The following is a 14,522-nucleotide window of genomic DNA, read 5'->3' as shown; positions in this document are numbered from 1 at the left end:
AGCTGGGTAGCTTTTAGCTAAAAGATGTATTTTAACCTCTGAAACTGGTCAGTTGGGAGCTTTTTCCATAGCCGTGGAAATAACAGCGTTTTAATTGGTTAGATCGCGGTCTTCATTTAAAGTGAATCTGTTCATTAGCTCGGATAATTAAATTCACCCTCGGGTATATTTTGGGAAAGCAGTGTATTATTATATTTGTATATTTTGCCGGGAATATTTCGAGGTCTTTTAATGTATTCAATAGGCATAATGCAGATTAAGTAACCTTTAAATTTGTGAAATCCCAACTTCCGCTTGCAAATCAAAACGTCCCTTTTTCTGGTTAGTCGAGGTTCGCAGACTTTTGCATTTTTAATAAATTGTAGGCGGTGCATAAGAATGATAATTAAACTAATAATTATGAGGCCCTTACCCCTCGTTTTCCATTCCTAATTGGCCAAAAAAAAGCTTTGCTTCTATTTCGCCATGATTTTGACATCTCATGCGGTATTTCCAGCACCCGAGGTCAATTCTGCGAGGCCTGCGCTGAGATGTTTTACGGTAACCCCCTATTGGGTCAGCCTTGTCGACCTTGTGACTGCGGCCTCATGGCGATTGGTTGTGATGGCATCACTGGAGAATGTCGGTGTGGCTACCACACCACGGGTCCGCGATGCACCGAATGCGAACCTGGCAGTCACGGTGACCCTCTGCAAAGTGAACCCTGCACTCGTGAGTTTAGATCTGCTTTAACTTTGAAGAAATTGAAAGTCGACAGACATTTGTCAGAGCTTTGCTTGAAAGAGTGGAATGTGGGCAAAATCTGACGTGTTTGATTCGCACTTTTCCCATGCCAACTAGCAAATAAGCGGTGCTTGAAAAGGTAAGACGCGGCACTTGCTGCGATTTTTAAGAGTCCTTGAGCGATCTCATTTTTGCACATTGACATTATTTTGAATGCCATTGGTCTTGTAGTGGATATTGACGCCTTTAAAGTGTTTCTTGATGATGTTGACAAGTCAGGAGGAACTCAAATATTCCTCCAATAAACTGCCATTTCGTAGTTCTCACTGCTTTCTCCCGCGTCAAGCCTGCAGATGCCATCCCGTGGGTAGTCGGAGCATCGAATGCGATAAGGAGACAGGTCTGTGCCTCTGCAAGCTCTTCTATGAGGGGCGACACTGCGATCGCTGCGTGTCGGGTCGGGGCAACGTAGACGCTGGCTGTCCGTTTTGCAACTGTGACCCACTGGGCTCCCTGCCTCTCACCAACGGCTCGTGTGATCCCGTCACGGGTCAGTGCTACTGCAAACCTGGTGTTGGAGGAACGCTCGAATGTGATAGATGTGATGACGGGTACTACAACCTCGGTATTAACGGCTGTCAATGTAAGTTACTGCAGAAATCTCATTTGTGTTGTACCTTATAATGGTTATCTAAGATCCTCAAATTAACCGATCGAACGTCTAGAAGATGTGTGTGAATTACTGACGCTATTCTTAACAACATTCTAAACTGATTATCATCCCAAAAATCATGCAACGAGGAGTTTTAAAACATTTCTACAACTCCCTCCTTGATTCGTGTTACTAAGCTTCTTAAGTTTTTGAATAGATTATCTCCAATGATCGGCGTTAGCATTGTGATTGGAAAAATTACTTTGAAGTTTCATTTATAGTTTTTACAAAACTCCATAAAAATTTGACCATTTGATCAACCCAAGCTCAAATAATCTTTCAACCAATCAGCTTGCGAGTGTTCAAATCGTGCGCTATCAACTTCCTGCCACCCAACCACTGGTCAGTGCGAATGTGGCGATAACGTGGTTGGTCAAAAGTGCGATCGTTGTCTGGTGAGTAATCCACTCACATTTCGTCTGATTCAAGACGAAATTAGGCGATCCATTTAATGTGTTTGTATTAGGCGGGCTATTACTGGAATGGAAGCGAGCCACACTGCATCTCCTGCGATTGTGGTGCCGGGTCTCTATCCACCAGTGGTTGTGACATGTTCACTGGCCAATGCCGCTGCGCGCCTTTCGTAACTGGTCGACGCTGCGACCAATGCGAGCCGGGATTTTGGGGACCTTCGCCTCAGGGCTGCAAACGTGAGTTTCCATACACTTAGGTGGCATTTAGAATGCCAAATAACCTTTTCTCCAATGGAGATATAATTTTATTCATTTTAGGCTGTCCCCAATGCCCGAGTGGTCGAGTATGTGACCAACTTACTGGAAAGTGCAGTTGTCCCAGAAATACAAGTGGAGATCGGTGCGAGACATGTGTCCCCAATTCCTACGATTATAACCCCATTTTGGGATGCAAAGTAAGAATGGCTTCGGACATATTAAACCATTAAGACTCGTAGTTAGGACATTTTTTGGGAAATTCGACTATATGATATTACTTTAAGATATAAGTGGACCTTGAGAAATATGCCTTATAGGACTGTAACTGCTCAAAGATCGGTTCGGTGAATGCATTGGGTGGCTGTGATCTTGTAACTGGCCAATGCACTTGCAAGAGTGGTTTCTCCGGTCGCGCTTGTGACAAATGTGCCCCCGGTTATTACGGCTACCCCGATTGCAAGCCTTGCATGTGCAGTTTGGAAGGAACTCTTCGAAATGCCAGCAATGGGGATCAGCTTGCCTGCAATCCCGAAACTGGTGCCTGTCTCTGTAAGCCAAACGTCGAGGTGAGGTTCAGAAATTGGCAAAACAGAACTCTCACTGATTTGTTAGAATTTGCAACAATATTTTAACTTTCTGTAGGGAGAGAAGTGTGATCGGTGCATCCCAGGATCGTTTGGACTAAGCGCTGATTATCCCCTCGGTTGCTATGCTTGCTTCTGCTTCCCAACCTCGAAACCTCCACAATGTGAACAACTCAAGGGCTATCGATCGGTGCCAGAAATTCCTCGAAGACTTCAGGTATCATATTTGATCGAAAAAAAGATCCCTTCTAGTTAAACATTGTAGTAATATGGTAGAGGTGTTAGATTTTTTATCCAATCTAGCATCGAACTGCAGTAGCAATTAATTATCTAGCTTCCTTAAATTTTCTTGCACACCATGAGTTCGTGGAAGCGTCATTCTTGTTATTTTATAGCTGGTGGGAACGGACAATCCGTACATGCCAGGTGGCCCTGTGGTTGACCTCCAACTAACTTCAGAGGTCAGCACAGGATCCAGCCAGTTACCCGACCTGACAGTAGGCCAAAGCCAATTTAAGTGGCGCTTTTCAAAGAGCATGCCAACCTTCCTTATACTACCCGACGTGAAGGGAACCTATGTAAGTCCCAACTATCCCTCAAAGTGTTTGCTATTATCGTTAAAGTGCTTCGGACTAATTTAATTCGATGAAGCTAACTAAGGAATTATAATTTGATAGAAAACAGATTAAGGAACCATAACTCGGTAGCCAGAAGTGCAGACCAAATCACAACAACCGTTCTTTTACAGACACGAAGCTACGGGTCGATATTGGCGGAGGTTCACGTAGACTGCCTGCCAACGGCTAGCTGTGGCTTTGAGACGTCTGAGGACAATACAAGGCTGGAGGCACGCTGGGTGCCCTCCGCATATCAAACGGTGTTAGAGGACCCCCAAAAAGTCTTTGCTCGGATGACCGCTCTCAACGGCCAGCTTGAGTTTGAATATCAGCCCCAGGTATGACGAGACTAAAATGTACAAAATTTTCGCTAGTAGTGGAGGTGGTTTGAATTCTATTTGTGCTATGAGAAGTAACTCGATATGATTTAATGCACGTATTACCCGGAAGTAGAAATCATTTCTCGGATTCACTATCTCTCAGAATCCACCACCGCATACTCCGGTGCCTGGAGGGGATTTGGTGGCGCAGTACAACACAATTTGGATGCGCGAAGACGACTGGGTACTCACCCGCATCAACACACAACACCTTCGAGTGCGCCCCAGTCGGGCGGCCCTCATGCTAGCCCTCGTCAACATCACCTCCTTCTCCGTCCGCTTGGCTTTACCTGGTATTCCACTCAAGGCGATAAGGTGTATCTGCAAATTATCTGCAACCATTTTAGTTTGCTTTTTTGCCTCCGGGGCAAGGCAATTCATTCCGTTTATTCATTCAGTGGCCATCAGGTTAGCCCACCGCAATTTTATATGACCCATGGTAGCCAGTCATGCAGGTTGAGTCTCAGGGTTGCCTTACCAAATTACCACATAATTAAATTGCACCTCCATTAGGTGCTTTTGTTCCATTTTTATTATCAATGCCTAAATCTGTGTCTACACTTTCCCTCTAGTGTGAACTACCGGACGAGGACAGCAAAGAGCGAGGCGCTAACTCAACTGGGCACGCCGATCACCACGATTGAGACTTGCGTTTGCACTGACTCGGCTAAAGGCGATCACTGTGAAGTAAGTTGTCTACTTATAAAGCAATTAGTAGCTGGTTTATTTCAGTGCCCGATGAACAAAATTACGTTTCCTAAATCAGCCGCAAGTGTCAATTGCTGATCTTTTTTTGCATAGCTGAACAGGACTTAACTAATTTGTACCCTTTTTGCAAATGATTTGTGCAATTATTTGCACCGCATCTTAGATTGCTTATTATTTTAGAAACAGGAAATGTAGACAAGCCAATGCAGAACTTCACTCAGCCAATTTATATCACATTTGTAGCTAGGCAGACCAAAATGGATTTTCTTGATTTTTTAGATGGCCGACAAGCTGAGTTACTTCCCACCAATCGTGATTAAACCCGGTCCTGATGGCACCTTCTTCGACGAAATGACTGATATCTCTAAGCCCTCTGATAATGACTCCATTCCTGCTGGAGGAAGTGAGTGAACTTCCTGTTACTTAGAGAACCTAGGTAAAAACTAGGTCTCTCGATGTGTTTCAATCTAATACATTGTGTACGTTCAGTGTGGACTTTCAGTTAAACCAATTAGTAGCATCTACAAGCCGCATATGCAATTTCAAGGCTTCACTGGGTGAAGCACTTCTGTTGCTCTTGTATGACAATAGCTATGTCATGTCGGGAATGAAAGATTTGGGGAACTTATCTATCAGGCTCAAATTTCGCTTACCGGAAATTCATCAACCCTGCACTAGCCGTTAGTGAAACCTTCATTACGAATCAGCATTGTTCATTTTGGCGAATCTTAAGTTCTTTCAAGTGCTTTATCTCAGCTCACATAACAGTCTGGTGGGGCATTTTCAGTCCTCTCGTTGCGGTAAAATGAAAACAATATCTTTCAGGAAACTTGTTTCTGTTGGCAACAGCTGGTTGGAGGCACTTTACGCCGTTTGAACAAGTCTGGCCAAAATTTTCAAAGAAATTTCTGTGCATTAGAACAGATTTGTAACCTCCTCATAATCTTTTCAGTAATGGGGCCAGACAGATCGGCCTGACTGTAATGAGAATGGTCAGTTTTACCAAGTCTTCTCACTTTTTTTAGAGCCCAGCTTCAGTTTTGAGGGCGGCGGTGTGTTGGATTGTGAATGTAACGGAATGGCAACAGAATGCGATCAACAAAGTGGCTTTTGTATAAACTGTGCGGGTAATACTGCCGGAGCGCACTGCGAAGTCTGTGCTGAGGGATACTCTGGCGACCCGGTCAAAGGCGTCCTCTGCGAAAGATGCCGGTGTCCAAGCGAAACCGCCAAGTAAATGTTACTTTTCTCCTCTTTGCACCTTAAATATGCTTATTTTGCAAGTAGACCCATATTTTACTACCGACCTTGATTTTGACAAAATCATCTCTTTACCAATCAAAACTGACGATGATTCGTCTCACCCACTCACCCGACTGGTTGCAGCTATGCAAAGACCTGCTATTCCATCGGTTCCTACGGTCAACATGTTTGTGAATGCCTGCCGGGTTATGCGGGTCAACTGTGCGACCGTTGCGCCACTGGTTACTATGGCGACCCATTGATGGTGATCCCCTGTAAACCGTGTGCATGCAATCCGGCGGGCTCAAGACATCAAAATTGCAATATGAAGACCGGCCAATGCGCCTGTCTGCCGGGTGTCAGCGGACGACAGTGTGATGAGTGTCCAGAGGGTCATGTAGTCGATGCCGGACGCTGCATTGGTGAGTGTGCTTGACATTTTACTAGCAGACTGTGCAACACTTTGAATCCTGTAATGATGGATGGACAAAAAAATGAAACTGTTCACAATTCGGTGTAATAGAATAAATGGGTCCTCTTTATCGTCTCTCCCCCTTATAGATTGTCGTGGCGAATGTACAGGTGAATTGCTTGAACGCGCAGCTGAAGTAAGCACCGAAATGGATGCAATCGACCTCACGGAGCTGGCCCGTCGAGGCTTGAATGACCTTCAAAATCGAGCAAAACAACTGCTAGATCGGTATAACCTTACCGGCACCCTTTACACCGAACGCGAACTTCTCGAACGTGCCTCCAAGATCACTGATGATTTGTCCCGTATTTCACTCACCATGGTAACCACGCTGCCTGCTAGCATAAAGGCAATTGATGAAGCTAGCTGCAACAGCACAAATAACACTGCCCGTTTATCACGGAAGCTTGTGGGCCTTGAGCGTCGTTTCAATGAATGGATCCAGTCGATGCAAAATTTCCGATCTGGTCCCGTGGACGAGGCTCTCATTCAACAGTGGCATCAGCAGGCTCGTTTGATTCGTCAGGAGGTTTCACGCATTGACCTTCAACCCACCAATGAGTGGGCGAGTGAGATGCTTGAAGCTACCAGACAATTGGAGGAGCAGTTGGCCGCAATTTTAAAACGTACATCGGGAGTGAACTATGCGGTCAAAATCGACAGATTAGAGTACTACCAAAAGATGCTAGATTCTCATTTGAACACCCAATTGGAACGACTTTATAATATGGGTAATCAAACCCAACAGAAATTGGTAAGATTCAGAACAAGCGATGCTACTGATATCACTCGAGTAGAAAAAAGTAACACTAGCCCTTTTTGTTTTCTTGTAGGATGAAATTTTGAGCATTCAGGAGATGATGGATAATACCAGTGGCAGCGCAATTGACATGATCCACTTAAATCAGAGTATTTTCGAAGAACAATTGACTATTTTAAAAAACAACGTCTCGAACTTCCAGACTCCGACTCTGAGTGAACTAAACCGACTGGCTGATCTCTTGGAGAAGTCTCAGCCTTTTAACCAGGTTTAATTAATTTTTCAAAGTAAAACACTTTAATAGTCCAAAAAGCTACTATGGTGATCAACTAAAAACTGTAGTGCCCGAGATAATCCCAACGATTAGGTGGTTCTAGGTAGGACAATAATATAAAATGCACGGATGGCCGACTGATAAATAAAATGGCACACCACCCAGATATGGCAGCCGAATTCGCAAAAGCTGAAGACCTCATGTAGTCAAATAAATGTTAATGTAGTGCGTAGCCGTCTGTGGTCGTTCTGATGCACTAGCCAACAAAGCGCAGTCGATGCTTTTAAAACTACCTGCCGCATTTGAGCAACGGTAATGCGCCGAAAATTCCAGCAAGTCGGGGAGACATTAGTCTCAAGCGTTAGTGTTATATTCTGCAGAACTTGGCGAATCCTGGGTGGCGCCTTCTTTGTAAACTGAATCTCCAGGCTTCATTGGATTCTTACAATTCGAGCCGGATGTCTTCTCGCTTCAATTTTTAGAATTGGCGTCAAATTAATGAGGAAAGTAATTTTGTCCTTTAAAATTGAATCGGATGCAAGGCACCCCCGAATTACGTTTGAAAACATTCTGAGATTGTGAACACAAAGGTAATGCTTGGTGGGGTGGTTTTCCCGTCAAGATTGTCAATGAAACTTGTTAAGACAAAAAAGCTCGTGTAAAACTAGACATAAAACTAAAACAAAATTTCCCCACAGTCGCACTCACTTCTCAACCACCGAAGCACATTCCAACATCGGCCTCAGATTTTCTTCCCCTCTCAGGTGCCAGATGCTGTGCCTCCGGAGGCGATAAGCAAAGCTCACAGTCTGGAGCGTGTTAGTAACCGCATTGTGGCAGCGTTGGATCGTGATGGTGTGGATCGGACGCTGGAGGTACGCGAAACCTACAAGAATATCGAAGACACCCTCATGGAGGCACGTGCTATCACCGACGAGGCGATGCGTGCCATAGAGGCTGTTGGTGGTGAAGGCGTCTCTGCGAGTTCTATTGAAGCCTCTCTTGCAGATATTCAAAAGCGTCATGAGAAAACAGTGGTGGGTTTTAACTGAATCCTTTGAATCTTTCCTGAAAAGCCAGCAAAGACCGTACTTTTGTATTCAGGCATGTCGTAAAGTTAAAAACGCACCTTGCTTGCTTGCATGTAGTCTATTCAGATTCGCAAAAAAAGTCATATCTAGATTCTCAATAATTTCTTAAACCTATTAGGATATTACATCCTCACCTACTTACTCATCATAAGTAGCAACATTATTATGCTTTCAGGATAGAGTACAACATTTAAATGATCGCCTGAATGACGCAAAGTTGATTGCCGATGCCAATGCGGATCGTTTGGCAACGTTGAAGAAGTCGTTTGCTGACATCAGCGTAGTGTTGAAACGCACCCTGGAGACCTCCAAACTCACCAAAGAACGCGTGAATGGCCAACTGTCTCCTCTGGTGACTCTTACACGACCCAAACTGGATGCTCTTACTGAAGAGGTGATGAAGGAGAGAAAAACTTTCAATAGGATTGACAAAGAGGTTCGCGCTATCGAAAAACAGTTCAATGAGATAGAAGGCACTGCCAACATGGCTGGTGAGCTATTCGGCTACGTTCTATTCTGTCTTTTACCATTTTGATGATGCTGAGCAGTTTATCTGGTCTAATTTCTCTCTGACCAAGATAAGTCCAGGTAGAAATACATTATTTTACGGAAGGGCAGGTATACTGCAGATCGATAAAGCCTGGTATTGCCTTGGCAACGACTCAAGAGTCAAAAATTAATATCATAGGTGGATTTTCCACCAAAGGGACCAGGAGTTCGGCCCTAGCGTTAGTAGTGTTTTTCATTAATTTGATGAGTTCAACGTTTTGCCCTCATTTTAATCTCAATTCTAGGGATTTACTTATTTGGCAGGAATCAGGTATCTATAAATCAGGATTTAGTAGACCGTCAATTGTTATTCAATGCTCTAAAATAAATCCAATTTACATCTAGTCAACCAGGCCAACTCCACTCAGCGCAGCCTATTGGAGATGATCGCCAAGACAGAGGAACAAGCAGAGGTAGTAGATCGCAAAATGGCGACAGCGAGGCGCCTTGCCTCACTGGCACGTTCGCTGCTGGATCTCACCTACGGCAGTTTGGGCAAAGACCCCATTCCTCTGCGTCTTAGCGGTGGAGATTGCACCTACACGCTGGTGCCTTACCACACTACTCGTAGTCGTGTTTTCGACCTCGAATTCTGGTTCGCTCCTGCACTCCTGCGACGAAGCTCAACCTCCTCTCCTATAACCTCCTCCGCCACCGGTATTCGAACAAACTCGGTGCTGCTAGTCGGTAGACGCGCCTTCCTTGCACGAACGAGCATGTTTGCGGTCACTGTGGAGCCGAACAGGAACCTGAGATTTGCTTGGTCACAGCCAGATGTTGTGGGTGGAGAGCTGGGCATTGAGATTGGACCGCTCAATGGATCTACGACCAATAGGGTAAATTTGTGCAGATGACGAAACGCGCAAACTCCCAGTTATTAAAAAAATGGAATAGCTTGTTGCAGCCAAGTTACTAATGAAGCCATTATTAAGGAGCAGATGAGTTCGGAAGTAGGTTTGCGGTAGAACTGCAGATGAACTGAGGGATTAGTAGCTCAGACTGCCAGAACAGAGCTTTCAACAGACAATTACTCCCACTAAACAGATTTAAGCGGCAGTCATTTTCCTCCTTCTCTGTAGGTTCGAGTGATTGGAGTGTCAGGCCGAGTGGATCTTTACCTCCAAGAGGTGCCAAAAGACCGCGAAACTCTCGACGGCCTACCAACTCGCTTGGAGACCTACATAGAAGAAAATGATGGTGAATCACTGCCCACGGGACTTCTTTTGGATAATCAATTGGAACTGCGTGTCGGTGGGGCCTTCCATAGCACTAGCACTTCGGAATTGAACGCTCCACCTTTAGAATCCTGGGGTGAGGGTGGTGCTGAGGAGATGTGGAGACGACTCATGAAGATGGAGCATGCAAAGGGATGTCTTTACGAACTAAAAATTGCCGGGCATCGGTTGGGTTTCCCCGATTTTGCTAAGGCCGATCCGGCTTGCTTGCAGCAGACGGAGGACTTCTGTAAGATGTGAGTTGAAGTGTAATTTTTCAGTTATCTCTAAAAATAGCCTCACTATGACCGTAGAGAGGAGTTAGGAGACTGATTGCAGAGCTACTTGATGGCAAAGTGAGAAATGGAAAAGTCTGGGTAATTTAATTGGTATCTCACTGTTCTCCTCTGCTCAAATCTCTTTTCTCACTTCCAACCAGTCACACAAATTTCCGCCCCATCGTGCGTGATGGCTACGTGTGGGAGAAGACAGCTGCTCTGGAGACAGGACTCACTATTACCCCCAGTCGCTCGAGGCCAAGAGAAGTCACATCTGCGGAGGTCTTTCTCGAGTACATGCAGCTTCACGACTTCGCAGCCACTGACGCCTACGCACGCATCACCAGCTACGATCATATCTCGCCCTGTGACCGAACTCTCAATATACATTTGCAGAAACTGGCGCCACAGATAGCCAACAGCATGGTTCTAACCTTCTACAATTACCGTGAAGTAGGTTGAACTATTTGGAACAGCCTCAGTGGATTGATAGTAGAAGAAGCTGTTAAAGTCGCTCTGATATGCCGCCGTCACCCACATTCATCCTGTATTCTTTGCAACGCACGTTGGAGTGGCCAGTTATCATAAAGCAGTTAAAATCAGACGTCACATATTTGTGACGCTGGTAACTAATATTCTAGGTGAATCTGGAGCGATTGCTTATTCCGATTAACTTTAGTCTTCCTGTAACTAACCTTAAATTTCCTCACATTCACTGCTATTCGATTACATCGAATTTTATGACCTTCTATCAGCCAAGAAATGGCATTTTATTCGCCAGTGGTATTACAGTGGATAGTATTCTGCTCCATTAAAAGGACTACGGCATCACCGTGGAGAGCAAAGGCTACGACCTTTTCTGTAGCCGTTGGCACGGTAACCTCAAGGGCGGTATCAGTCACCGAACGCGTAGCATTCGGCCAATTCGGGTGTCTCCAATCGCCTCCAATTACTGGGCTCTTGAAGAGCGAGTGGCAGAGGACTGTGCATTGGCAAGGGAGGATGACTACGTCTTCTTTGTTGGTGGCATTCCACCCGGTCACTTTGAATTGCGCAAAGCCATGAAAGAGTAAGTGGAAGTCAACGAAACTTTATCCAATAAGGGTTGAGAAGAAGATAACTTCTAAACTGTCTGATAACTAACTTATTCGGATATATGTTGTGTTTCAAAAAAAAGCAGCAAAAGGCGGCCTCCAATGGTAACAGGGGGTCAGTAGACTATCTCCATCAACAGTGACATGTGCTGTTTGCCCATAGGTATGGTTTATCCACAAGTGGCTTCCGAGGCCGTATTGGCCTGGCAACTTCAGGAGATCACATGCTTGGTTCCATTCTGATTGACTCCTATACGAAGACACCGATCCGTAACTACGGAGACACGCGATTTGCGGATATACGTCAGACAGAAGAGGCCTATGCCATTGTAAGTGACGCTGTTTGGTCAGGGCTCCTGCTTACCACTCCTATCCCAAGTATGATCTACAAGTAAAATATCGTCGGGTTTTCATGAGAGCACACACTTTCATAATTCACTCGTGTTTTAATAATTTCATTTACTTCGACAGAAAAACACCTCACCAAGCAATCAGTACTGCCTGACCCTCATGCCTCTGACCAACTACACGAGCTTCGAGTTGAAACCGAACAAGTTCTCGGCACCTTGGCTGCCTGAAATCAGCATGACCGTGCGTTTCCGACCTGTCGGCAATGACGAAATTAACCTGCTTCGAATGCAAGTAGCTGAGGTGAGATTGTCAAATTGAGCAAAATGATGCGCGTCTACTTGCAGTGTTTAAGTAATTGCTTCATTTTAGATTTGATAAGAACAAGAGAGGTGTCTGCTATTACCGTTATTTTTGGTCCATGATTAGCGATCTCAATTATTACATCCGTTCCTGCCCTGAAATTGGGTTGTAGAGTTTGGTCCCTCCTGAGGTTGCAACGCAATTACGGCAGAATTTTTCCCTTCTCTCTGCAGCAAAACAATCTCTGGTTCCGAGTATGGCTGACTTCGGATCTGCGTGTTGGAATAGCGATTCCCAGTGATCCAACCAAGTTTATTACAAGGGAGATCTTTGGTGCGCCAGTCATTCGAGATCCAGCCAACAACCTTGCCGCGTTGAAGGCTCGGGAGGCACAGGTCTTCCAACAGCCTCTATTCACTGAATCCGTTCTCACGCTTCGTTTTGGTGGACCCGAATTCACCAGGTTCGCACAGTTGTAGATACTTTTTAGAACAAATTTTGATTGGCCAGTTATTGGTGGATCTAGACCTGACGTTCGTGGAATCCTTTTTCTTTTCATCTATGCTTCTTCAAGTCGTCAAAAGAAAAGGATAAATCCACCCTTGTAAATGAACCTCAATCTCTTACAAAACATCTGTTGCTCTCTTTGTCTTGAGGATATTGGCAAGGTTGCTTGTTAAATAAGTCTTGAAATCTGAATTTTTGTTAGAACTACTTACTCCGACTTGCTTAACTACTTTCAGTTTGACAGGTTGTTGCATTGACTAGCAAAACCATTTCTTTTACAGACTAACCGTCCTCTTTGACCAACGCCCAGTTCATACATGGAAATTAAGTCAATCCATTCCAAAATCTGCCGTGTTACAAGTTTACGTCGGTCCTGAGTTGAATACTCTTTCTTACTACGGCTTCTCTATCAGTAATCTGATCATTGGAAAGCAGTAGGTCCAACTCTCTTAGTGTTTTCTTATTCAAAGGACTTCGGTACATGCTTTAATGCCCGTTCAGCCGTGTTGACTTTGCCAACGACGTGGTTGATAGCCTGCGCAATAGGCCCTTCTATCGTTTCGGTGAGTGTGGAGGTCAACTTCGCCCGAGGTTTTTAACTCCAGCAGACGAAAGTCACCCCTCTCCAACTACTGAATTCGTCTACCAGGGTCTTGACCTGTCTGCACCGCCAGCCGGCCGCCGTTTGCGCTCCGTCTTTGAAGACTGTGGTGACATCAACCCGCAGGTGGGTGGGTGGCAGTACCTAAGTGGCTTTGGACCAGCTTTCATTTTAAAATGAGTTGCCTCCTTTTGACTTTCAGTTGTGTGACGCAATCAGCGATAATGTTACCAAGGAGTGGCCAATCATTATCCATTCACTTCTTTCGCCTAAACCGTCCCGTAGAGTTCGTGTTCGCAGCATGCAGTACGCTGGGAATGGAAAAAGCGCGAAGGTGAGGACTCCTTAAATGCCTATTCAAGTAGTTCCAGTATATTCTTGTTCTGCAATTGTTTCTACGCTGTTCGCGGCGTGTTGTAGAACTGTCGAGAGGCGCAGGCATTGTCGGCTTGGTTTAACGGTGAAGCTCATTGGGAAGTGGAAAATATCGCCAAAGTGCTAAGTGGAAATCCGTAAGCTTTCGTGTAGTACTTAAGATTTTGTGGATTCCTTTACCTTCCTTTCAAATTAATAACAAAAAAAAGCTACCCTTACCGATTTTTTCATGCCATTTAGGGACTTCCGAGTGACCATCGGCTTCCGTACACGGGAACAAAACGATTCCAAAAACACAGTCGGACTCCTAGGAGCCTTCAATTTCGGTTTCAAGGCTGGCACCTTCTTCATTCTCCTCGGCGAGCGTCAAATCCACTTGGTAGTGGAGAGTGGTGCTGATGGAAATAGCGATTTTTACTGGTCATCTCCACTCCTAGATCTTCGTGGCAACGCCTGGCATCGGCTGGAACTCCTCCCTGTCAATATGGAAACAAAAGACGCTCGGCGTGGCGTTCAAATCACCAAAATGCGGGTGTGTAGTTGTTCCTGAAGCCTTCTTTAAGATGTTGCTAGTCAAATGTAATAACAAAGCCCTGGTTTTCGCTCATAGTTCATTCTTGACTACCACGAGGCGTGGATTGAAGAGCCAATTACTTGGCGTGTACCAGTGAATGCGTTCATTGGCGGCTACCCAACCGCCCGTACAGTACGGATGGGCTCGAAGACTGTGAGTTTGGCGAGGTATTAGGGCTACACTTTCCACCTACTTTAATTTAAGTATAAATTATTTGTTTGTAGGTGAATTTGGCAAATTTGTTTGGCTGTGTGGATGAGTTGGCATTGGGTGGACAGGAATTTGATTTATCAAAATCCAGACTACCACCCTGTCCGGATTGCTTTGTGCTAGACGCCAAAGCCGTTCATGTGCTGCCGAAGGTTCAGGATATTATTCAACCTGATCGTGGTCTACTTCTGCCGCTCAATTGTAAGTCACTCTTAAGTGAGAATGCACAATTTAC

At 45.0% G+C, this 14,522-nt stretch overlaps 1 protein-coding gene across 1 annotated transcript in view; it reads left to right on the top strand. All coding sequences in view use genetic code 11, as the record gives it.

Annotated features, from left to right (window-relative positions):
* EGR_07741 (Laminin subunit alpha-1) overlaps positions 1-14,522 on the top strand; it is a gene marked incomplete at both ends in the record, with an annotated part of 23,031 nt that overhangs the window by 7,545 nt on the left and 964 nt on the right. Inside the window, 32 exons of the mRNA XM_024496990.1 lie at positions 497-711; positions 1,070-1,366; positions 1,727-1,830; positions 1,902-2,085; positions 2,167-2,303; positions 2,424-2,672; positions 2,749-2,907; positions 3,086-3,268; positions 3,439-3,645; positions 3,791-4,002; positions 4,260-4,374; positions 4,675-4,798; positions 5,421-5,628; positions 5,782-6,059; positions 6,199-6,863; positions 6,943-7,137; positions 7,908-8,180; positions 8,410-8,725; positions 9,129-9,619; positions 9,863-10,254; positions 10,437-10,728; positions 11,094-11,344; positions 11,533-11,698; positions 11,841-12,020; positions 12,254-12,483; positions 12,809-12,961; positions 13,029-13,254; positions 13,331-13,462; positions 13,549-13,640; positions 13,744-14,035; positions 14,114-14,230; positions 14,302-14,488. Of these exons, the coding sequence (XP_024348613.1) occupies positions 497-711; positions 1,070-1,366; positions 1,727-1,830; positions 1,902-2,085; positions 2,167-2,303; positions 2,424-2,672; positions 2,749-2,907; positions 3,086-3,268; positions 3,439-3,645; positions 3,791-4,002; positions 4,260-4,374; positions 4,675-4,798; positions 5,421-5,628; positions 5,782-6,059; positions 6,199-6,863; positions 6,943-7,137; positions 7,908-8,180; positions 8,410-8,725; positions 9,129-9,619; positions 9,863-10,254; positions 10,437-10,728; positions 11,094-11,344; positions 11,533-11,698; positions 11,841-12,020; positions 12,254-12,483; positions 12,809-12,961; positions 13,029-13,254; positions 13,331-13,462; positions 13,549-13,640; positions 13,744-14,035; positions 14,114-14,230; positions 14,302-14,488 (7,322 nt within the window). The remainder of the gene's footprint in view (positions 1-496; positions 712-1,069; positions 1,367-1,726; positions 1,831-1,901; positions 2,086-2,166; positions 2,304-2,423; positions 2,673-2,748; positions 2,908-3,085; positions 3,269-3,438; positions 3,646-3,790; positions 4,003-4,259; positions 4,375-4,674; positions 4,799-5,420; positions 5,629-5,781; positions 6,060-6,198; positions 6,864-6,942; positions 7,138-7,907; positions 8,181-8,409; positions 8,726-9,128; positions 9,620-9,862; positions 10,255-10,436; positions 10,729-11,093; positions 11,345-11,532; positions 11,699-11,840; positions 12,021-12,253; positions 12,484-12,808; positions 12,962-13,028; positions 13,255-13,330; positions 13,463-13,548; positions 13,641-13,743; positions 14,036-14,113; positions 14,231-14,301; positions 14,489-14,522) is intronic.

The sequence above is a fragment of the Echinococcus granulosus genome (assembly GCF_000524195.1).
Source record: "Echinococcus granulosus chromosome Unknown EG_S00085, whole genome shotgun sequence".
In the NCBI taxonomy this organism is placed as follows: Eukaryota; Metazoa; Platyhelminthes; class Cestoda; order Cyclophyllidea; family Taeniidae; genus Echinococcus; species Echinococcus granulosus.
This window is presented reverse-complemented; position numbering and strand designations above follow the sequence as displayed.